The sequence below is a fragment of the Oryzias latipes genome, chromosome 11 (genome assembly GCF_053564925.1).
Source record: "Oryzias latipes strain Hd-rR chromosome 11, Olatipes_Hd-rR_3.1".
Classification (NCBI taxonomy): domain Eukaryota; kingdom Metazoa; phylum Chordata; class Actinopteri; order Beloniformes; family Adrianichthyidae; genus Oryzias; species Oryzias latipes.
The window spans coordinates 20349482-20373846 of record NC_136247.1 but is presented as its reverse complement, the minus strand read 5'-3'; the positions used below and the strand labels follow the sequence as shown (position 1 = coordinate 20373846).

The 24365-nt window shown below is 38.7% G+C and overlaps 1 protein-coding gene and 1 long non-coding RNA gene across 4 annotated transcripts; both read right to left on the bottom strand.

The window, feature by feature from the left end:
- Positions 1-7393: 7393 nt before the first annotated feature.
- On the bottom strand, positions 7394-8690 carry LOC105355062 (uncharacterized). The gene is made up of 2 exons (XR_909571.4): positions 8560-8690; positions 7394-8473 (listed from the first exon to the last, which is right to left on the bottom strand). It is a non-coding gene; the product is annotated as an uncharacterized LOC105355062 (long non-coding RNA).
- Positions 8691-16330: 7640 nt separating this feature from the next.
- Positions 16331-23971, bottom strand: sla1a (Src like adaptor 1a). 3 transcript variants are annotated; one of them, XM_020707087.3, is made up of 9 exons: positions 23802-23971; positions 23298-23384; positions 23005-23104; positions 21884-21916; positions 21720-21806; positions 21474-21577; positions 19159-19290; positions 18730-18847; positions 16331-17038 (listed from the first exon to the last, which is right to left on the bottom strand). In XM_020707087.3, exons 1-9 carry the CDS (start codon positions 23824-23826, stop codon positions 16849-16851), a joined length of 876 nt encoding a protein of 291 aa, XP_020562746.1. In that variant the 5' UTR covers positions 23827-23971; the 3' UTR covers positions 16331-16848. The 3 variants fall into 3 exon arrangements, with proteins under 3 accessions (XP_020562746.1, XP_011479092.1, XP_078811095.1); XM_011480790.4 differs by lacking the exon at positions 21884-21916 and having other exon boundaries at positions 23802-23965; XM_078954969.1 differs by lacking the exon at positions 21884-21916 and having other exon boundaries at positions 23298-23380; positions 23802-23956.
- Positions 23972-24365: the final 394 nt, after the last annotated feature.

Here is a 24365-nt window from a genome sequence, read left to right as displayed (position 1 = left end):
AAAGCTTTAATCCTGCCATGCCAGAATTTATTTCCTAAATAAGAAAATATTCTCCAATGTTTTTTCCAATCAAGGTCATGCTAAATGAAGTGAAGTCCTGGAATTAATGCCATAATGCAAATTAGTGACACACATCTTGAAGGGGTTAAACCAGAGGTGGGCCAACTATAAAAACTCTTTTATGTTTTTGCTTTTTTTCTTTTACATATTTTCATTTTTTTCAATCAAAATTAAAGCAGGTTTTTGTCCACGCTCCATTGTATTTCCTTCTCCAATGAGATGGATTACCAAAACACTCCAGGCATCTGCTCCTGGCCGGCCCTTTGGTCCAATTTTAGAACCCTTTATTGCCCACAAGTCCAGAGAAATGCAAACAATTTGAACATGAATTTAAGATGTCAGATAACTGAGTAAAATGATGGTGAAATCTATAGTGGGAATGATTTCAATTAAGTTTAACGCAAATCCTCTAATATTCTGCAGCACAACAGTGTCTAGTTGCCGTTTAGATGCAAAGTCCTGTACATGTAAAGTAGATCTGCTGCAGCAGGAGGATCTTATTTAACACAGGGGGTATTTTATTTTATAAGGAAGGTGTGGTTAAAAAAAAAATGTAATACTAGTATTGTAAGTGTTTAAAAGCTACATTTTATAAACGAATACCATAACGGATTCAAAACGAAACCGGGAAGTATGGCTCTCGTTGGGCTATGGTTCAATAAAAAATGGGACTAAATGGATCTTGTATTCCCACAGGTTGCAGACCCCTGACCAGAGTAATGTAGGATTCAGGCAAGTATATAGGCACTTTAACATTGGGAGTTGGGTCATCTAGACCCACTAGACAGTGCGCTAAACCTTTTTTCTTCAATGATTTGTGATCTTCACTGGTGTCCATGGATTACATGAAATCTTTCCACCTTTATCCATCTTTGTCATGGTAGGGAGAACACGTCAATGTAAGGGTGGGGTCATCTAAGATAGCACAAGGGTTAAACCTCTGTGAAATATTTCTAAATACATTTCAACAATGCCCACCAGATGTCAGGCTGCTGCAAACAACAAACTTACATCATCCAGTCATCTTCTGCTCATGAAAGTGTATTGTTAAACCATTTTAGGTTTACCCACTGATCTGTCACAGTTAAATATATTTAAACGGTTTATCATTGTACTTACTCTACTGTTAGTTTCAGTATGGATGTGCCTTCCTCTGGTCCTTTCCATTCAAACAACATACCAAACATATTTGGTGATGAAATGTTCCACATTAACTCTTTGGACGCTGCTGAATAAAAACGTTCTTTTTAAAAAGGTGCGATATCAGCAGGATTACAGGTAAAATGACGATGACTTCATCTTTGTGGCATAATTGAGGGAAGAGAGTCAGCTGACACGTGGATCAAGGCTGATTTTTCCGTGCGCACACAACACATTCTCAAGACTTGGAAGGTTTTCCCGTCACAATCATTTCTAATGAGTTTTTCCATTACCTCTGTGGTGAGCTGCTGCCTGCAATTAATTTGCAGATGAAGAACAAAACTTGCATCAGCGGCGAGGATGTAAAGCCGGTTTACAACAGAACTTAAAATAACACCTTAACATTTATAATCGTTTTGATTAGGGCCCTGGAGCATTAGGTGTGTGAATATTTTAATTTTTGGTAGAACTCACGGTGACTCGTGAGGAAAAGCATCATTAGTTGCCTGCATTTTTTAACTTGATGAATGTTTCCTAATGTGCTGTAAATATCTGCCAGTCTGTTTACATTCCACACTACTACATAACAAGCGCTAAACATCCATCTTTTTTCAACTTTTTGAGGTTGAATGCGAGGTCCTCAAGCTGGCTGCCACTCGGGCACGGCGAGTGTTTCCAGCTGTGCAGATTTTGGCGTGTGTGTGGGTTTCGAATTCACACGTTGATCCACGTCAGCAGCTGTTAAAGCAAGCTGCAGCTCTGCTCTGGCCTGCTGTTAGGTTCCAGCTGTCTGACTCTTCATGTGGACATTGTCCACATTCCTTCTGCTGATGTTTCCCTGTTCCAGGAGACAGGATGATAAGGGAATACCGGAGGTCTGGCCAAGAGGATGGGCAGCACTTTGTAAGGCTAGACACTTTCTTCCTATTAACATGAATAGACCTGTGGGGCAGACTAGATCCGACTAAAATCAGATATTGATACTGAGTTTGGCTGGAGGGATTTTATATATATGTAAATATATATATATATATATATATATATATATATATATATATATATATATATATATATATATATATATATATATATATATATATATATATATATATATATATATATATATATATATATACACTTGTATCTGTGTCAAGACAGTATTAAAAAACTTTGCAAAAGCCCAAGATTCCAAGATTTCTTGTGAGGAGAGCTGAAACAGACTCTGTCTCCAACAGCTCTGCGAATGCCTGTCCGACCTCCTATTTTATTTAGAATTGGTTGCCCTGGTTGCAGAAAAGAGTCATGAATCTAAGAGATGAAACGTCAGTATAGTTAACAATACACATGTTTAAACTTCTTGCTGCAGACATGGGAGTGTTGGATCACAATTCTTGCTTATCCCAAACTCCCTCTGCTTTCTCAGACATCTCCTTCCTCAACATGGCATTTGGACAAGAAAAAAATCCCAACACCCTTCAATGTGTAATAGAATTGCAGACAATCATTAAAATAATTACAATCATTAAATTATTTTAAAAAATTAGAATCATCAATTGAATTTTTTTTAAAAGATGTGCCCAGTAGACATACACAGATACCAAAAAACTACAGTTCTATCCTGCTGCACCCCTTTTGGAGTCACAGGGCTCCCGGAGCCGGTCCTGGCTACTGTTGGGTGAGGGTGGTGGACGCCCTGAACAAGTTTTTGTTGTTAATTTACCTTTGGTTTTAGGGAGGCAAATTTAGCACCTGTCCAGTGACCACAGATAAAAAAAAAAGCCTTTTGGCTAACTCTGGTGCATTTGAGATGCTTTTTAATGTGTAATGTCCCTGTCAAAAACAATAATGAAATAATTCTTTTTTGAGTTGGTTGAAATTCATGATCAATGATGCTAAAAAGCTGAACTTAAACTGATTATGCAAAAGCAGAGCAAAAAATGTTCAAAGAATACTTGGAATACTACATTTTTAAATTCTATAATTATTAAAAGAAGTCAAAGATTGTAAAAATATTAGGAGACAGTTGAGTTGTGAAAGGTTCTTTCTGAGGCTGGTGTCACTGTGGTGCTTACCCAATCCCCGTCTCTCCAGTGAGCAGTTCTGCGGTGGGCTGAAACCACCACACTAGCCATTTTTTTACGTGGGTGTTTTATTTTTGACTTCCCCTCAGCAGTTCACACCGGCGCTGAGTAAGTGTTAGTGCAAGTTTCCGGCATATTCTCGATGCAACTTGAACAGGAAAACTGTTTGACTCCGTGAGAAGTTACTAGCTATCAGCTCTTATACTGATAAATTCTCTAATGTGCGGCAAATTTCTGTATGACAAACACCAGCATGAACTTTCCAGCAGCTTTTTACCACCTGTACCATTGAACTCTAATGAGCACATCAATGTGTTATTACTGTACTGGCCTGATAGGCATTCTGCAGCTGAGGGTTGAAATACATATCATAATGTCAGAGCTTTTTTATTTCATTTCTGACCTTCCAAGCATTGACAAGTGCGTGGATGTGAGCCACAAAAAGAAAGATAGATAGCTAAAGACACATCTGTAAGAATATATGAAACAGATGAACATAATTTGGTAACAGCTGTGTCAATTCTGGGATTCTGGAAATACAAAAATGCTAATATTTATTCTCAGTTTAATCACTTAGAACTTACTGTATTCACTGAACTTTAGATATGGTAACCTAAAACCTTTTGGCTTCTTGAACATCTAGGGATGACAGAAACTGTTAGAAAATGTTATTTGTTCCTTTAAATTGAAGAAACAATTTTTTGGCATGGATTAAAAAGTAGTATTGACAGTTTTAAGATCCTCTTTGTATATTCCTTTTAGTCGGCTAAATGTGTTTTTCATCTTGGTTTTGCTGACTTTCATCCGTCCATTTTCTTAGATGCTTTTCGGGGTCACGGGGTTTCTGGAGCCTGTCCCAGCTACTGCTGGGCTGACTTTCAAGTTTTTGGAAAATGAAAAATACTTTTTCAAGGATCTATATTTGAAAGTGCAACATGGGATCTACAGTCAGGACCATAAATATTTGGACAGAGACAAATTCTTTCTAATTTTGTTTCTGTACATCACCACAGTGAATTTTAAATAAAACAACTCAGATGCAATTGAAGTGCAGACTTTCAGCTTTTACTCCATGGGTTGAACAAAAAGATTGCATAAAAATGTGAAAAACAAAAGCATTTTTAAACACAATCCCTTCATTTCATGGGGTCGTAAGTAATTGGACAAATGAAATAACTGAAAACAAAATGGTCATTACTAATATTTGGTTGAAAACCCTTTGTTGGCAATGACAGCCTGAAGTCTTGAACTCATGGACATCACCAGATGCTGGGTTTTCTCCTTCTGAATGCTCTGCCAGGCCTTTACTGCAGCAGCTTTCAGTTGCTGTTTGTTTGTGGGCTTTTCTGTCTGAAGTTTAGTCTTCAACAAGTGAAATGCATGCTCAATTTGGCTAAGATCAGGTGACTGACTTGGCCATTCAAGAATATTCCACTTCTTTGCTTTAATAAACTCCTCAGTTGCTTTGGCTGTATGTTTTAGGTCGTTGTCCATCTGTATTATGAAACGCCGCCCAATCACTTTGGCTGCATTCACCTGGATCTGCGCAGACAGTCTGTCTCTGAACACTTCAGAATTCATTGGGCTTCTGTCCTGTGTCACGTCATCAATAAACACTAGTGTCCCAGTGCCACTAGCAGCCATGTACGCCCAGACCATCACACTGCCTCCACAGTGTTTTACTGATGATGTAGTGTGCTTTGGATCATGAGCTTCTCCACGCCTTCTCCATACTTTTCTCTTGCCATCATTCTGGTAGAGGTTGATTTTGGTTTCATCTGTCCAAAGAATGTTTTTCCAGAACTGTGTTGGCTTTTGGAGATGCTTTTTTAGCAAAGTCCAATCTAGTCTTCCTATTCTTGAGGCTTATGAGTGGCTTGCATCTTGCAGTGTACCCTCTGTATCTACTTTCATGCAGTCTTCTTCTTATGGTAGACTTGGATATTGATACGCCTACCTCCTGGAGAGTGTTGTTCACTTGGTTGGCTGTTGTGAACGGATTCCTCTTCACCATGAAAATGATTGTGTCATCATCCACCACTGTTGTCTTCCGTGGACGTCCAGGTCTTTTTGCGTTGCTTAGTTCACCAGTGCTTTCTTTCTTTCTTTCTTTCTCAGGATGTACCTCACTGTTGATTTTGCCACTCCTAATACGGTAGCAATTTCTGGCATGTTTTTTTTCTGTTTTCTTAGCTTAATGATAGCTCCTTTCACCTGCATGGAGAGCTCCTTTACCCGCATGCTGTCTGTTCACAGCAAGATCTTCAAAATGCAAGCACGAGTCCTCTAATCAACTCCAGGCCTTTTATCTGTTTCACTCATAATGACATAACAGGGGAATTGCCCACACCTCCCCATGCAATAGCATGGAAGTCAATTGTCCAATGACTTATTAGCCCATGAAATGAAGGGATTGTGTTTAAAAAAGGCTTTAGTTTTTCACATATAAAGGAAATCTTTTTGTTCAACCCTTGGAATTAAAGCTGAAAGTCTGCACTTCAATGGCACCTGAGTTGTTTTATTTAAAATTCACTGTGGTAATGTACAGGAACTAAATAAGAAAGAAAGAATGTGTCTCTGTCCAAATATTTATTGTCCTGACTGTATGTGTTAGAATTGTCTTAATAACTTCACCATTTATGGCCTGGTCTGTTTTTAACCCTTACTTATACCACAGTGATAACTGCACGCCTAAAAAAGAAGTGCTGGCCACATAGTTTAAATGTTCTATATCACTGCGCTGGCATCTTATAAACAAACTTTAGCTTCATCAAGCAAAAACAAGCAGTGAAAGGAGAACTTTCTCTCTGAACTAATTTACCCATCATGACGATCAGCAAAGATATCGCTTTTCTTTGCTGCTGCCCTCAAGGTCCACGCCGGATGAGCCGGCTAAGGGGTTCAAGTGGTGTGGCACGTTGTCACGGCGCCACACCATGTAACTAATCGAAACAGTAAAAATAACAAGAATAAAGTACTAAAAACTGGTTGAATGATTTTTGTTTTGTAAGTGACCATTGTATAAGCGGGTTAATGGCATGATCAGAATTAACGCACTGCGTGGAAGCAACCGTCTGATGCGAAGCGGGGGACTCAGTTCAAGCTTCTTAGATGACCACACCCTTACATTGACGTGTTCTCCCTACCATGACAAAGGTGGATAAAGGTGGAAAGATTTCATGTAATCCATGGACACCAGTGAAGATCAAAAATCATTGAAGAAAAAAGGTTCAGAGCACTGTCTAGTGGGTCTAGATGACCCAACTCCCAATGTTAAAGTGCCTACGATAGCACAAGGGTTAATCAGTACAAGCTCATAATTCCCATTGAACTAACTAAAAAGACAAAACATTCATCTTTGAGATCTAATGACATAAACTAGTTTGTAGTTCTTTGTACTGGTCCCAGCTTTGTGCTGCTATCTCAGCAGTATTCAGCTGCTTTAATATAAGATCAGTGAGTGCCCATAGCCTGGTCAGTTCTGCAATGGTTGTATTTTCTTTGAACATTTTCTCAACATGGCCTGATTCTGCCTACTGTAATGAGAGCAGACTTAGTGTTTGTTCCCAGCAGGTCACCTTAAGCCACCGCATTTCCCAGCAAAGACCTTGATTCTCTAGAACTTTCATTTCTCATGACTGTTTTCTCAAGGTTTCTTCTTCTTTGGCTGAACTGAATATTTGTTGTGTGTATTGGCTCTGACTCTTGGACAAACATTTCCTCATATACTGTTTCAGCAGTCACTTCCCAGTTTTGTTGACAGAGCTCCATGGAGGAGACTTCTACCAGATTTTGTTCAAACTGAAGCATTTTTTTGTGTTTTTCTTCTGTTTGTTTAAACATTGTGCTTCAGTCTTTTGTTCACATCTGGCCGTTTTGTTAAGAACTATAAAGTTGCTGGCATGTTTTTTGTTCTTCTTCACCTGATTGAGAGTTTAACTTTGTTCCGTAAAACACTTTGAGGATGTGGTTAAAGTTCCAATGAAAATGCAGTACTGTATTTTCTGCACTATAGGACGCACCAGATTATAAGGTGCACCTTCTCAGAATGGTCAATTTTTGAACGTATATCATATGTATAAGGCGCACGAAGCAATACTAAAGAGTCTGAGAAAAGTCCCTCAGTCCGACTTTATTAACAGCATTCACAGAAACTCCAAGACTTGTTTGTAACACGCTACACATTAGCTACACTAGCTTAATCACCATAGCCGTAATTCCCAACCTATTAGCAACGCATAAAAAAACAGACTGATACCTCTAAAACATATGTTACTGTGACAACAATTACTTCCAACCTTGTTCGTGACACGTAAAAAAGCAGTCTGGCTTTGTCCGAATTCCCACCCTAATTCCTAAAAAACCATCTGGTGCTCTGGATTTCAAAAGTAGTTCGGACACCATGCTCACTACTTTTTTTTTTTAAACTGTGAATATGTCGTCACTGATTTCACGAAGTAATAATCAAACCAATACGAGCGTTTTACGACGACTATTTGTGAATTAACTGTATTCTGATGAGGAAAACGTTGGTGGTTTATTAAAAAATACATTTAAATACATTTTTTGGGCAAAACTTGTTCTAACACAATGCATTGTGGTCTATATTCACAAATCTAGTGAGCATCGATGCACACTGGTTTCTCGCCAAGACTTGTGGGAAATTCTTAAGGCACTCGATTTTGGAATTGTGGATTCAGACAGGACTACAATACGGCGAACGCACTACATAGTGAGTTGTGAAAATAGGAATATAGGAATTGACCAAGCCTAGGACCAAGCCTATGACACAGCTATATGATAGCCACATTAGCATATTTACCATTCGTCTGACTCGTAACCTTGTTGTGACATGTAAAAAAACATACTGACAGTAATCCACATTATGTCATGGCTACAGAACACTTTTCGAACCCAGATGCTGGAACCCAGAAGAAACACAGCGGGAGGCGAGCGTGGCAGGTAAGAGATTTAATTCGAGGAGCAGAGAGCAGAGCGTGAGCAGGACTGGATGTCGGTTCCAAACTGGAGACAGAGGTTAGCAGCGTCACTGGTGGATTTCTCCGTAGGCAGATGCTGGCGAAGGTTGGGATCCTTGAGGTGGCAGAGGCTCGTGGTGGGACCGCAGGGGAGGACAGATTGGCGAGACCGGCTGGAAGCTGATTCAGGCGACCACTCGTGGTACTGGATTCCTGAAGGTGAGTAGAGAGAGACAGATTTAGTCATGGACTTGACGTAGCAAACGAACTATAGCTTGACTTGAAGACCAACTATGCACCATCAGGGGCAACGGACTGGCGAAGACTGATGATCCTGTGGCTCCTTATGAAGGCGGATGAGGTGATGAGGTAAGTGGTCGCAGGTGTTGAGAATCAGCAGCCAAGCGGAGAGGAGAGGGGGAGGAGGCCGACAGAGGCACCATGTCACATTATCTGCTTTAACATATTCACTATTCCTCTAACTCCAAATCATGTTTGTAACATGTAAGGAAAATAGACTGATACCGCTAAAACAAACGCTACTGTGACTACAGTAACTCCCAACCTTGTTGGTAATTTGTAAACAAAACACGGTCTGGCACCGCTCCACGTTAGCCGCGTTAGCGAAATCACAATACAACCAAGGCTGACATTTTGACAGAGTATGTACCTCTCAAAATAACTTCAATATCAGTAAGCACATCCAGAATGAATCCATATACTGATTAAAAATCTAAACTAAAAGGCTCACTGTCCTTTTTTGATGAAATTAAGGCTTTTAAATGTACCTTATAGTGTGGAGAAAACAGTGTTCATCACTACCATTAAAGACTCGCTCCAAAGAAAATCTTGTTTTTAGTGTTTTAACATGTTGTTGTAGCTTTATCCTCATGATGGAGAACATATTCAAAGAAAAGTAAGATTGCAACTATGTTTCTGTGAGGACTGTGCTCTTGGATGTGGTTGTCAGTCTTATTTCCTTGGTTTTGGTCAGGTTTTGAGTTGTTCCCCCAGTAGTCACTGCAGGTTCATGTTGATCGGTCACAGCTGTTTTCCTTTCTGTCAGTTACCCTCAGTGTTTACAAGTGCCTGCTTTTCAGTTCTTCCTGATCAGATCATCTGTTTTATCACTCTTTTGTTGCTCCCTTGGGTTTGTCATGTTTAAAGTGTCTGCCACCAAGCCCAGTCTCCTGCATGTATAGGGTCATACACTACCAGTTACTGACAGTTTGAGGATTTCTTTATTCAAATTGTTTTTACAGCAGCAAACGGAAAAATGCAGTTTTAAAACTATTCTTGTTGGATCATTGAAAATGTTCAATCGGCAGGCCACAATCTCCCTGCTCCATTCTATTCTGATGCATCCACTTGCAGACAAATAGATCCATGAATGTCTTTGTTTTCCTGTTTTCTGGAATCCGGATCAATACTGCGTGGCTGGATAGCCGTACATTTTTTGTTTTGTACCACTAACGTTAAGTTGGGCCTGTGAGGGGCTGTAGGCTAGCGGGAGAAAGTGTTAAAGAGAGATAAAGGGAAATGAAGACAGATTCACTCTACGCCGACAGTCCCACCCACAACTCATAGAGGTAACTTTCTGAAGGACTACTGCTGCTCTGCAGAACTGTGCCCAAGAAAATGACACAGTTTTATTCATTTTTTGTATTTTCGTTTTTGTTTTGTTTTTTACCAAAAATGACAATCATGCTTTAAGTAAACCAGTCTCTACTAGCTGGAAAATATCTGCCTGCTACTTTACTCAGATAAAAAAATCCATAATGTTTTTAGAATCAACAGATTAAACATTTTACTTTAATTCTCTTTGAATAAACCCCTTTTTATGATAAGAGCAAATGAGGACAAGAAGCCATTTTTCCAAAGTCTGAGCATTTTTTTTGGCCAAGCAAGAAAAACTACAATCAGAAGTCGAAAGTTTAGACAGGAAGTTATGTTGAGATTAGAAGAAGTTAAATAAAAGAACTATGGGAAAGGTTTGCAACTCTTTGACACTTTAGCCTACTGTCAGATTTAGACATCCACTTCTTGTTTTTACTGAACCAAAAACAATCCAAACTAGAGTGCATTCCTGGAGTTCTTTGCTTCTGACATCTGATGCAAAAAGAGAATCAAAGCTATGCAGAGAAAAGGTCAGTTTAACTCATCTGGAATTCATTTACCATAAAGATGCTATTTACTGTAATTAAAATCTTCAATGTGATTGCATGAAGCACGCAATCACATTATTAATTTTGTGAAATTCCAGCCAGGAGTGATCAAAAATGTTTTTGAATACGCCAAATGTGATGTATGATTGACTATAATTATGGCCCACAGAGGTCACTCACTGCAAGGACCGTACTGTTTTCACAATGATAGAAAAAATGAAAAAGGACTAAGACCAAACAGACACCAACAGTGACAAGGCACACACCAATATGGCCACAAAAACTGCTATATGACAATCCTACCGTTTCATTCTTCTTCTTCGACTTAATTTTTTTAGATCAACCAATGAAACCAAAACAAACGGATCGGGTATCTCCAAGGGAAGCATTAAAATATTATGGGATGGCCACAGGAACTATGGGTTGTAGACCATTTTGTGGCAACGTGTAAAATTTGGCAAGTTTCACATTAATCCCCAATCCAGGAAAAGAAAAGTTTTGCTCAAGCAATCTTCACCAAATTGTACACACATACCTCCATAAGTATACAACCAGCCATGGAGTTTCATTCACCTTTGACCTCAGAAAGAGGCCGCCATCTTGAATCTTCAATTAAACACCTTTAGCACCAGCTACAACATTAAAACTTGTCCTAAGGATTTTCTTCTATCGTCTCCTAACTTCTCAAGCATCATTGGAAAGCAACTGGGGAAAATTAGAAGTTGAAGAATTTAACCGCTGTGCGCTTGGCAAGCTCGCAAAAGTGGCTTTCTTCTGTAAATCCCATATTTTTTAACGGGATATTGTGAAAACTCAATGCATGGATCCCTGGTTGGAGCTGAACAGATTGTATGATAAAGAATACAAACATATTAGAAATGTGGGTGTGGTTAGCAAATAACCATCGTTGCTAAGGAAATCAAAAAATTGACTTTTGCCAATTCTTCTGAAATTTACATAGATCTGTTGGGCATACCCAGGCTACCAAAACATAAAATGGTTGCCATGGAGATAAAACCAACAGAACAGCTGCCATTTTGAAAAAAGTGGGGGGTTTTTTATAACTCAATTTTTAACATGCAGCTCTGACCAGGGTGACAAAGGCAGAAGGGGCGGAGTCAGTAAAATATCTATGGAGGCCATGAGGAAGGGGGCGCATAGCAGCTGCTTAGGAAGTGAGGCTGGTTGGAGGCGAGTGGCAAGGGCGGGTAGAGGCTCGTGGTGGATGTGGAGGTGGGTAGTGCCTGCAGGCCATACAACACTGCTCCCAGCTGTTATTAGTAGTTAGTCCAGCAGACTTTTACCAACAGGAAACACTTGTACTCCAAGGTTTCTTTACTGTATTTTCCTAATTGATTGCTCACAGAAAGGTGGCTTTTTGAGCGAGACAATTAATGCTGACATCAAGAGACTCTAAATTGAGTAATACGAAGTAAGCTCCCAGATGTGTGTTTGATGTTTACCCTTATGCTATCTTAGATGACCCCAGCCTTACATTGACGTGTAATTCCTACCATGACAAAGGTGGATAAAGGTGGAAAGATTTCATGTAATCCATGGACACCAGTGAAGATCACAAATCATTGAAGAAAAAAGGTTCAGAGCACTGTCTAGTGGGTCTAGATGACCCAACTCCCAATGTTAAAGTGCCTATGATAGCACAAGGGTTACTTGATTGATTTCACTCCTGCCAATTACATGCCAACTATTTAAATCATAATTTTGTACAAAGGAAAGTTCGGATCTCTTTGCCCCACAGGAACGTCTAGAAACATTATGGTGCATGTTTTTGAGTCTCAAGCTTCCTGGAGTTGGACTTTGTCAGCAAGTTTTGTAAGATTGCATGTCTGCTGCATGAAAAAAAGGCTGTTCGAGCTGCACATAAAAAGGCACATAAAAGCACATAAGCAGCTCCATTTTAGGTATGTTCCATGTTCCTTTTTTGATGTTTTATTTTCTATTCACGTATGTTGAATCTTGACGGGGAAAAAAAAGGTAAAATGTATCTCTCAACTGGATTGTTTATCAATATGCTAATAAAACATCTTTAAAATAAATAAATAAAGCAACTCAATTTTTCCCCTAAAAGTGCTGCAACCAAAGCCACAAACCTGAAACTTCCTTTAGTGAAAGTTTAATACACTACTTAATAGGAGCCCAAAAACCCTTATGAGGGAATTCTACCTGCACGGTTTGCCGACAGGCATCTAAACTTGGTACTATAGGGATCATAGTGATCGAATCACATGTGCAGACCAAGAAACAGCAGACTCCAGTTTTTGCTTAATCTTCTTTTTACAAACAGTATTAAGTTAAATTTGAAGATTTGCAGTGCAATTTAACTTTATAAATAAAGTTTAAAAATAAAACTTTATTTTACATGTTCTGTCCAACAACTGAGCAAACAGATGACAGCTGAAGGCCTTTTGTGTTGGACAGGTTTTGCTATTACAAAAAGGGGTTATGAATCTTCAGATAGCCAGGGTGTAAATTTGTATGAACCCCTTTTTGTTTTTTTAAATTATTTTTTATGTATTTGTTACATTTTGTATTTTAAGTAGTTATACATATTCTTTTTATTAAAAGGGAGGGAGAGGGGGAAGGTGTGTGTGTGTGTGTGTGTGTTTGGGAGGGGGGGCAGAAGAAAAAGAAATAAAGAGAGAGGGGGAAAAAGTGAAGGGAGACAAGTGCCGAGTTGCTAATTTGAATATGTTATGATTTTAAGCTGTGAAACATTGATGCTAGATCTGCAGAAAGACAAATATTACATCCAAACGTGAAATTCTGACACTAAGATAAGCGGAAGAAATCTGTCCATCGATACACTGTGGGTTAGGAGGAGGGATAAAGCAGACAGGGAGCAGTGTGCCAGTGTGCACATGCACATGGGGGTGGAGATGCATGCATGCTGCCAAAGTAAAACATTTGATCGTTAGGGGAACCAGATCCTACCCAACCCGACCAGCCAGACCAGGGGGGGGGGGGGGGGGGGGGGGGGGGCGCGCTGGACCAGGAGGGTCCCCAGCGACGGGACCTACGCTGCCCAAACGGAAAAACAATAGTGCAATAATTTTCGGTGCATTTTACTGTGCAAGCATACATTTCTTTGCACTTCAACGTGCACTTATGTTTGTTTTGTTCCTTTTTGCACTTTCACATTTGTGTATTTTCCCAAAAATGTTTCCTCTGCATCATTTTTTCTTCTAATATGCTTTTTATGATTTCATTATATGAAATGAAGTGTAGGTCAGTTGTCTGTCCGTTTGCAACCAATCAAACTAACACTTGAAGTCAGAGAAAATGATTCCTTATTGCCAACTTAACTGTCAAAAACTATGGCTTAAAACATGTACATTTTTTCTTCTGTTTTCTGGTGGAACAATATTTCACACTCAGATGACTTCAAAATATGTGTTTTTACTATGTGAGTCACCATCAGTTTCAGGGCAGTAACATTCAGGTTTTGGTTTAAAGCACTGAATGTCCTTTTATGTGGTGCACTCTTTTTTAGAGTTTCAAAGTGTGTTTTTTTTGTCACAAACAGGAACTTGAGGGCTCATGTCAATCTTAAAAATAATATGTTTGGATCTTACATGTATAACTCCAGCCTTATTTGAGCTTTTATAGTTTCTAAACCTTTACTTAGAGATGGCAACTCTTTGCTCAAGACTTCCGCATTCTAGTGTGGGACTTTACTTAAAATTTGGTTAGCCTTGTGTAAAAGCAGAAGGAAGTCATTTTCCACATGTAGTCTGGTCATTGGTTGCACACAGAAACTGTTGCACCACTGTTTAGTTATATCTCAGGTAAGTGCAACATTTGTTGCTGAATTTACAAATGTCCAGACACAAAAACACTAATGTTAAAAGATCGGTTTAGTTCCTACTGTCTACGTCTACAAAAAACTCGATAACAGGGAAATGACAGACTGGACATTTTTAAAAGGAGCTCTTATTGCTTGGTGAAAAATGTAAACTAGTGTAGACTAAGACCAATAGTAGGGCTTGGAGATCAACGTTGGGTCATTGACACACTTTGATTGGCTCCCCAGTGACACAAAAGAAAACACATTGGTGCGTACATTTAGGTCAGAATTACAACTTTATAAATTAACTACAAACTTGTTGGAGCTCAGATTTATGAATACATTTGTGTTACTTTGCACAAAGACACTATTTTTTTTCCAAAAAAATGTTGGTCTTTCTGCCAAATTTTAATCAGTCGGCTGCTGTTCTACATGAGTTTGTGTCTTGCAGTTTTCCTTGAGACTCGTATGGCCAGCTCAGGGGACATCATAAAAATAGAACGTACCATTGTCGTGTGTGGTATGTGTGTCAGGAAATACTTGTAATGATATGACGTACAGGTGATGCTGGACACTGGCACAAAATTACACTCTGATCGTCTAATTTCCTCATTTCTAACAGTCAGGCTGTGCTACAGGGATGCACCAGGGAGTGCACACTTATCAATTCCACAGCACTAACAGGCCCCTTTATGGCAGTTTCACCTGTCTGAAACTCCACACAGAAACTCACACACACATCATATGCTCAAGTATCAAGACCATGCTGGTTGGTTGGGTGCACACGTTCAACTATGAAAATATCTGAGCGGGTTCCCTGATGACACACGACATGCACAAGTTTTTCAACTGTTGGGTGGTTTGTTTGGGTGTATTATGTTTATGTATTGTGTTAATATGTTTTGTGTCTGCTTACCTTTTCAGTTTTACTTCCTGGGTCAAAGGACCCAAACTCTTGGTTTGGTAGGCATTTGCAGGGCCTAACCAAAATTCAATCATTAAGCTAAAGTGGAACAACCTGACCCAGGGTCTTATAAAAGATCATGTTCATCGTGGTTCAGGAGGGTCTGTGTTTTCTAGCTGGTTCTTAAGTCTCTGCTGGTTACCTGCTGGAACCAAAATGGTTACCGCCATTCTGTTAGGCTGTCCAGATCTACAATGCCAAAATCCACTGCCCTGGAAACTGCTGTGCATTGCTGCTCAGTAGAATATACACTCATTGGCCACTTTATTTGGCACACCTGTCCAATTTCTTGTTAATGCAGATTTCTAATCAGCAACTCAATGCATTTAGTCATGTAGACATGGCCAAAATGATCTGCTGCAGATCAAACCGAGCATCAAAACGGGGAAAAAAGGTGATTGAAGTGACTTTGAACGTGACATGGTTGTTGGTGCCAGACAGGCTGGTCTAAATATTTCAGAAACTGATGGTCTACTAGGATTTTCATCCACAATATCTCTAGGGTTTACAGACAATGGTAAGAACAAGAAAATGCCTTGTTGATGTCAGAGGTCTGATGAGAACGGCCAGACTGGTTCCAGTTGATAGAAAGGCAGCAGTAACTCAAAGAACCACTGGTTACTACCGCGGTCTGCAGAAGAACATCTCTGAATGTACAACACGTCCAACCTCGAGGCAGATGGGCTACAGTAGAAGACCACACCTAGTGCCACTCCTATCAGCTAGGAACAGGAAACTGAGGCTACAATTCCCACAGGCTCATCAAAACTGGACAATAGAAGATTGGATAAAGGGGTGAATGGGCAAATGGGTGGCGTCATATATGTTGTTTAAATAAAAATAGTGAGGATGTGTCTGAATGGCGTTAAAATCCAGAGCACAGTCCTGTGCAATATTGTCTTTTAAGGGTTGGGGAGTAGTGAGGGGAATTGGACAACCCTCAACAAAAAAGAAATGTCAGCTTTTTCACAGCCATTGGCTGCACAAGACAACACAACATGAACAACTTGTGAGATTTCAGCTAAATTTGCCACGGGTGGCAGCTTTTGGCCCTCAACTCTCTGAGTCTTTTGAGGGTAACAGTTTGAGCAGCCCTAGTGGAGACCTTTGTGGGAGTGGCCTAAGAAGATGCCACATTTTATGTTTTTGTGCTTTTTAATGAATTTCTTGGTGCATTTGTGTGTTATGAAAAGGTTAGATTGCACCCCCCTTAAAAAAACAATTAATAATTAAGTCAGGGCTATAATCACCTTTCTTTCAATTATGACCACTGAGCAACATTTATCAATAACAAAAAGTATTTTAAAGGCAGTAATACTAGTAATGCAAAACAACAACGAAATATATATAATATTTTAACATTTTACACAGTTATGATGCAAAGCCCTGGTTTAGTTCAATCTATTTTTGCCATAGCATCTGCTAAAACTGTGCCATAATTGCACTCTCATAAAGATCAGCTCCATTTTTTTTCATGAATCATGCCAAGCAATTATTGTTACAATACTTCAAAGTGCTCCCGGTATACACACCTTGATTTCTAACATACACGGACAAATGTGAGGTCATAGCAATTCTGCAGGTTTCAGGGGTTTTAAGCAGACATCAGAGGATGGTTCCGTGGTCCAGCCTCCGCTGCAACACTTTCGGGCCTCTAAAAATCCTCGCTTTCAGTGTGTCTGTGGTCCATTGCATGGTTTATATTCACAGATTTGCATTTCCTCTTCCTACGGTCCAATCTCTCTGAGGAGTCATCAGGAGCAGTAAAGGACAGATATGCAGCGATGCTGTTCCTTACTCCGTAGCTCACAATGCTGTCATCGCTGTTCTCCACCAGTTGTTTACTGCAAAAGAGGAGGTAGATCCAGATATGAATAATGATTTACAAACTTTGAAAAAAAAAAAAAAATTGCCTTTTGATTACATGTTCTGCTAAAAAAAATATTTTTCAGGGTGAAGATTGAACATTTGGTTTCTTATATGTTTTGTGTAAAACTTGCATTTCTAATTAAGTATAAATTTGTCACCATTTGAGTGAAAACTTCACCTCCACAGACTCAAAAACTTCCCAAATTTTGACTACACCCTGTACCTGCTGAAAAATGAATGTTGGACATAGTGACCCCCCCCCCCTAAAAAAAAAAGATATGATGACATCACAGCAGGAAGGACAAATCGGTAAAAAACCTGATTTAAGCAAAAATCTCTTTAAAAAATTTCAAAATCCGCTAATAAAACCAAAAAACGTGTCAGAAATATTCATTAGAAAGGTTTTTTTTAATTATTATGGGATGACTACAGAACCTTGTGTCATAGTATGAAATTTGGCACGCAGTGTAATAACAAAAAACTTTCGAGCGAACTTCATAAAATTTCACACACAACCACAGCCAAAGTGTTGTTGACCTTTGACTTCTAAAAGAGGCAGCCATATTGAATTTTCTAATAACATCACCTTCTACAAATCTAAACCCCTCCCATAGGGATTTTGATTGATCATCTCCAAACTCCTTGAGCATCATTCAGTCTTGGGAGAAAATATTGGTTTTAAAGGTTGCAGATTTTTAATGGCGTGGCAGGCTGGCAAAGCGGCATTACCCTGTTGTTTTGTACAATTTTTGACCAGAATATTGTGACAATTTATTACATGAACCATTGGCTCAAGCTAAACAAAACAATGTGATGGTATGGATATTTTAGAAAGGTGGGCGAGGTTACCATGGAAATCTAAATATCTACTTCTAAAAATATATATAGACCTGTTTGCCACCTCCAGGCGACCTAAAGAGGAAACGGTTGCTATGGAGATACAACTAACAGAAAAGCCGCTGTGAAGGAAAAATTTTTATTATTATCATTGTTTAAATGTGTTGGTTTAAATGTATTTGTTTAAATATTAACTCAGATTGACCTTTTTACCTTTTTAGAAAACAGTTGTGTGTTTTTTCATCTGCTTCCATCCCCAGCAAGGATGGGGGGGGTTTACAACAAACTGTCCTGAGTTGATAAGGAATACTGTTTGAAGTTGGAATCCAACCAAAGGGGTCATTTTACGACACCCCCTAATGAACTTTTTCTCTTTGTCTTGAAATTGTTACCTCCTTCTTGTGTTCTTAATAAAAGCAGCACGAGGAGAGGCAGAACCTTTGAGAAGAGAAGCGTGGTAGACGTTTTCTGTCACACTTGTTTTTCTCCCTTGTCCATGAGAAACTGGATTCTTGTTGTGGTCTGTTGTTTATAATTGTGTTTTTCTTTAATGTCTAGATGCATTTATCTGACAGCGGCCATTCTGAAAAAAGTGAATTTGTCACGTGCAGCTCTGACCAGGGTGGCTGGGCCAGAGGGGAAGAGTGAGGGGCATGTAGCGACTGCAGGCCAGACAACGCTGCTCGCAGCTTTAATTTTAAACTTTTTCTTTTTTCAAGACACTTACTAAATGTCCCTGTGGAAATTATTTGAAATTCTTACGTAACTTGTGTTATGTTCAAATAAATAAAGTGATTTCCAATAATTAGAAAAAAAAGTTTTTTTTAACCTGTCCACTTTCTTCCAGTCAAAGTTGCGTCGCATGACCACGGGTGGAGTTCCAGGGTTAATGTTTCTGCCCGACAGACAGGGAGAGGTTAGCGTGCAGCACAGCCCATCTGCTGAGTCTGAAAATAGAAAGAAAAGGGAAGGTAAACACTTTTATAAATGTGTGTTTGAGTTGCATAAAAATAGTCCTACACTCTACTGCTTAAGCACACACAAACCTGACTTACTGAAGGGGGAATTGTTCATTTTGTTCTGAAAAAATTCACCTAACATTTAAAATACCTTTGAATGACTGGTCATTATCACTGCTCACACTGTATTTCTCATTAAAAACGTTTTCTAAGCGCATGACTGGTGACACAGATGAGGTTAGTAAGAGTACAGACACTCATTCATCTATTCAACGCACAAAACCTTCACATCTGCTCACCTGAATAATGGTTAATCATGTCTTCAAGACACTGGAAGGTGAGACTTGGGGAAATGTAGTACCAGCTGTTGTCCAGTCTGAAGATACGATAGTGCTTTATCATCCTGTGCTTTACTGAGAGTGAGTATACACCTGAAAAAACAAACAGACAGCATTTATAAGATACGTTTGACACTTAGATGCATTACATACTTATATATGGATCGTAAATTGTTGAAGACAGCTCTCTACATTACTATATTACAGGGGTGTCAAACTCATTTACACTGAGGGCCACTTCTTAATGTTAAATTACTCAACATTTATCAATTATAACTTTAAGTGACAATTACAGTGGCATAAAAAACACAGCTTGTTACTCTCTAGCTAGCATAAATCCTTTAAAATTTTGTCCGCTTATTAAAACCCACATAACTCCATTAATGAAGGATCAGACTGTCCGAATGAATAAAGAAAAATAACATAAAACTGAGCTAGAAAGAACATGTATTACACGTGACACATTTTACAAAAAAAGCCTGCACACAGCCTTGCATCCAACTGATGGGTTGATGACAACAATTTGTCTGCATACACACATAAGATCTGCAAACATTGAAGAATTACAACAGCAGCTACACATAAATAATGTGTAATCAACTAAAGAAAAATATTATTTTAAGAAATTAAAAACGTTTATGCCGTTAGGCCACATAAAATGACATGGCGGGCCACATTTGGTCCGCGGGCCTTAAGTTTGACACATGTGCTCTTTTACTTAATTACTAATCTCACAAATAAAATAAAGGACTAAAAGTGAAAGAGGAAATAGTTCGTGACAAGAACAAATAAATAAAATCCCAGCTCTGAAATTGTAAACAGTGTTTAAGAACAATGTTTGGACACACCTTGACTTTGATTAGAAGATTAAACAATCAGGCAATATTGATAACTAAATTATCTTTAAAACTCATAAAATATCTTTGACTATGTACATTAGTTACTGTCTTTTTGTTTCCCAGAGTAACAGTCTCTAAATATGAGCTTAAATCTTTCGTACCCTGATTTTCTTTGGCTTTTTTGTCCTTTAAAGCTTTTGCTTTACATCAAAACACCTGCTTCTACATACATTATAATACAAACATTTTTTGCTTGCAGCCATGTAACACAATATGAAACTTTATCGAAGCGAAAAGCAGACAAATGTATGGATGAACAACCGCCAGACCTATTCATGATATTTAAAATATATACTTTGAAAGAGAAAACCTTTTAAATCTTATTCATTTTGTTTTTGAAGTGCAAGACTGATGGCCATATTAAGGTAAAAGCAAAAATAAATACATGAATAAATAAATAATTGGGCTCAAAAGAAACATTCTTCAGGTTGTATGGTTCTAAAAACTGAATTGAAGCTACCAGGCAGTTTTTTCCTATGCCTGATCTTATGTAAGTAATTCTGATATCATGTCAAATGTCCTCAAAAATGCTTTATGTCCTAACAACTTATGCTACAATGTCGTAACAAAGAAACTTAAATATGGCTTTTCTTGAGCATTTTTTTAAATCTCTGCAGAATTGTTTTACTTTTGTCGATTAAAACGTTGTATTCTGAGCTGTGTGAATGGGGCTGCATGTTAATCAATCATGAAGTTATTCTTTTTTGACATTGGGATAATCTTAACCATTAATAAATATGCCATTCTCTGTTGTCTGTAATTTACTGCCTTAAAATCCAGTTTAAGTTTGCTGAAAAGATTGAACGCAAACCACAGACTTCTTAGAAGCATGTGGTCACTATAACCATTTACTTTCCCTGCACTGAGATGTTGTCAGTGCAGTTTTTATTCCAAGCCACAAAGTCAGAGTCAACATTGTAAATTAAGTGGCTGGCACAGACTAGGGACGGTTAAAGAACCACTCTGATCATCTTTTGATCTACTTTCAAAGCATTTCCAATGGTCTTTTAATTATAATTTTGCTGTTTTCAGCAACAACAAAAAAGGTGTTTTTTTTTAAGGACAGAGTTTCATAGCGGCAGGAGTTTAATAGAAATTTGTTTCTGAGTTGTGGGCGAAAACCACAAATGAATAACTTAAAACTGTTGTAGTTTTCCTCTTTCAAAATAATTCCATGACTTTCTTGACAACAGGTAGGGCTTTGCATTTCCCACCGTAAAAGACCTTTTTATTTTCACAATGTTATCACAAATTTCTTTAAAGCAAACACTTTGAATTTTGACATTTACACTATATCCATACATTATATTTATTTATGCTTGACGAACTAATTAAGCTTAGTTTTTTTTTGTTTGTTTGTTTTGCATGTGACCCTACCTCTTTCTGAGGAGCTCTCCCTCACCAGAAAAGAGCCCACCCTGTTCTCAGGTAGAAGAAGCAGCTCTTCCGCCTTCTTTCTCTCCAAGCCTTCAAACAGCCATCTAGACAGATAGTGAATACAAAAAAAACAACCTCAGTATTTGTTTATATGTGGATTTACGAAAAGCATCCATTAAGAATAAAATGTCTGAGAAAAAATTTTGCATTTTTGTGTTGGAAGTCTGTTCTCATGTGGTTACTTACCCATGGTAGACTTTTGCCACGTGGCTGCCCGGTATGTAGTTCTCCTTTCCAGTCGCAAAGGAACGAACTTTCCACCAATAAGCCTCACTGATCACCAAAAGCAAAGAGGAATTATCAGTAGATCTCAGTGTAATCTAAAACTTCCAACTTACTTAACTACGTACATTCTGTGCATTCTCCACGTATGTAATTTCGGTCTGATACATGTAAAAAAAACAATGGGCGTTAATTTCTGATAATGCAGACTTCGAGAGCCAATATCCCGCTTATTCCATGGTCACTTACAAAAGAAATAAATATCTTTTTTCAACCAGTATTTAGTACCTTCTTCTTGTTGTGTGTTCGGTTTAGATCCCTTTGTCACTGTAACATGACACCGAGCTGAGGCGGCGCCAACCTCAATTGCAACAGCAAAGGAAAGTGATATCTATCCTGATCGTCATGCTGTGTTACGTAAAGCATCAGTTCAGAGACAAAGTTCTCCTTTTACCTCTTGTTTTTGTCCAGATGATGAAGCTAAAGGTTGTTTAATAGAAGCCAGCGCAGTGATGCAAAACATTTCTTTTTTAAGTGTGCATTATAATTGTGCATTGTCACTTTTTAATCCACACCTAGCAGCCAATCAGAATCTAGTATTCACCCGGAGCATGGTATAAGCGTACTTTATGTAATCGATGTCATTTGTCGATGTGCCCAAACGTCCGTCGAGGGTTTCAGCTGACGGGTGTTTACGTGAATTTGGTTTTGACCTTTTCAAAACTTTTGGCCTGTTGGTAATTGCGTAGTTTATGTGTATGTATTTTACGTAGTTTGTATGCAATTATTATGTAAAGTTTTTACAATTGTGCGTGATTTTTGCAAGAACTATGCACAATATTGTGGCTTTCAATGACCGTTCCATGTGTCTAATAGACTTTTCACACATGTACCACCCATGCTTAACTTTTATATCCCGTTTAAATTCAAAAGTATCATGTTTAAATTACATAATTGACATAAAAATCCACAAATAAATTGCATATAAACAGTGCAATAATCCCTGATTTACGCGTTCTTTGCATGGTTTATTCGTACTTCTTCCGTGGTTTTTACCTGATTCGTTCGTGATACATCTTTGAAAAACATTTCTCCTTTTTTCCATGTATATTCGCGTAAGACCAATTATGCAATATGTGCAATATGCAGTATGTAGTGGCTGTGTGACAAGCACAGCCTTTAGCTTTTCTATTTCTGTCAGGGTTGTTTGTCAGCCTTCATCATGCATGTGCAGAATACAAAAACGTACTGCGCAATGACTCTGAGCTTCTCCCCCATTTTGTAGATGGGCTCACTGATTTCAGCCGAAGGGTAGTCCTCCAGCACCACCACAATTTCATCTTCTGAACCTGCCAGAAGGATAAAGCACGTGAAAATACAATGAAATGGTGATATACATTTTTTAAATCCAACTTCTGTTGCATGTCATGCAATTGATTTGCATACATCCTATTATCTTATGGGTGAGGTGTTTAAAATAGCATCATAAAATATTTCGAAAATGACCATGAAGTGCCATTTGTCTTCACAATGTGCTTGTACCTTTCACATCACCATCATCGATGTTTTCTTTTTGGATTATGTTCCTGGTGCTCCCAGCTCGCATCATATTACCCATCCTCCACCTGGCTGACAGAAAAAGTGAAAGAAAACATTTAAAAAAGACATTGGACTTGAACCTTTTCACTTTTTTGTGTTGCAGTAACTTCAAGTTTTTGTGTCACTATGAAGAAGCTCATGGTCCACCCAAAGCAGCCGTGGATTAAAAAAAGGGAAGCTGAGGCTAGATGTAATCACACAGAATTTTCCATTGTAGCACCAGACTGACGACCAACACTGACACATTGATCTTTTGTTAGATTCCGTCGGCTAAAACCTGTTATCTGGCGACATTCATATTATGGACATTTTCAAATATTCAAAAAAATCAACTTTCTTTTCTAAGTGATGACATGTTTCCATCTCTGAATTTCAGTTAAGTTAAATGGGGAAGTGACGTCTATGGCTCTGCATGAGGGGTAAACAAGGCAAATTAGAAAGACTCACCCATAGAATTTAAAGCTCGCTGCATGTAATGGTACCAACGTGGCGAGAGGGTCAATGGTCCGAGCGGAGCATGTTGGCAGCAGCCGTCTGATACCAGACACCCACCATGTCCGCACCGCTTCACAGCAATGACATGCCACAAACAGTGACAGCGCGTCTCTGACAGAAATGTTACTTCCTGTTATGAAATGAGGAAGAAGGAAGGCAAATGTGTTGCTGAGACAATTTGTGATTATCTTGGCTGCTGCTGCAGTTAGGTCCTTCCGTCCATCATTATGCTCCAAGGAGTGGAGGAAAGACTTCCATTGACTTATGTTGATTGTAAAAAGGGAGGGGGGGGGGGGGTAATATTATTGGAATATTATTATTATAGAACGTACAGACAGTAACCAATCTAAATAGGAATCTTATGGACTCATGCATGGTTTCTGATATTTTTACTTATTAAAAGGTAAAATATGTTCTTTTTTGGAGGAAGAGAATTAGAACTCTACATGTCTGAGAGCCTGTAACCCTTGTGCTATCCTAGGCATTTTAACGTTGGGAGTTGGGTCATCTAGACCC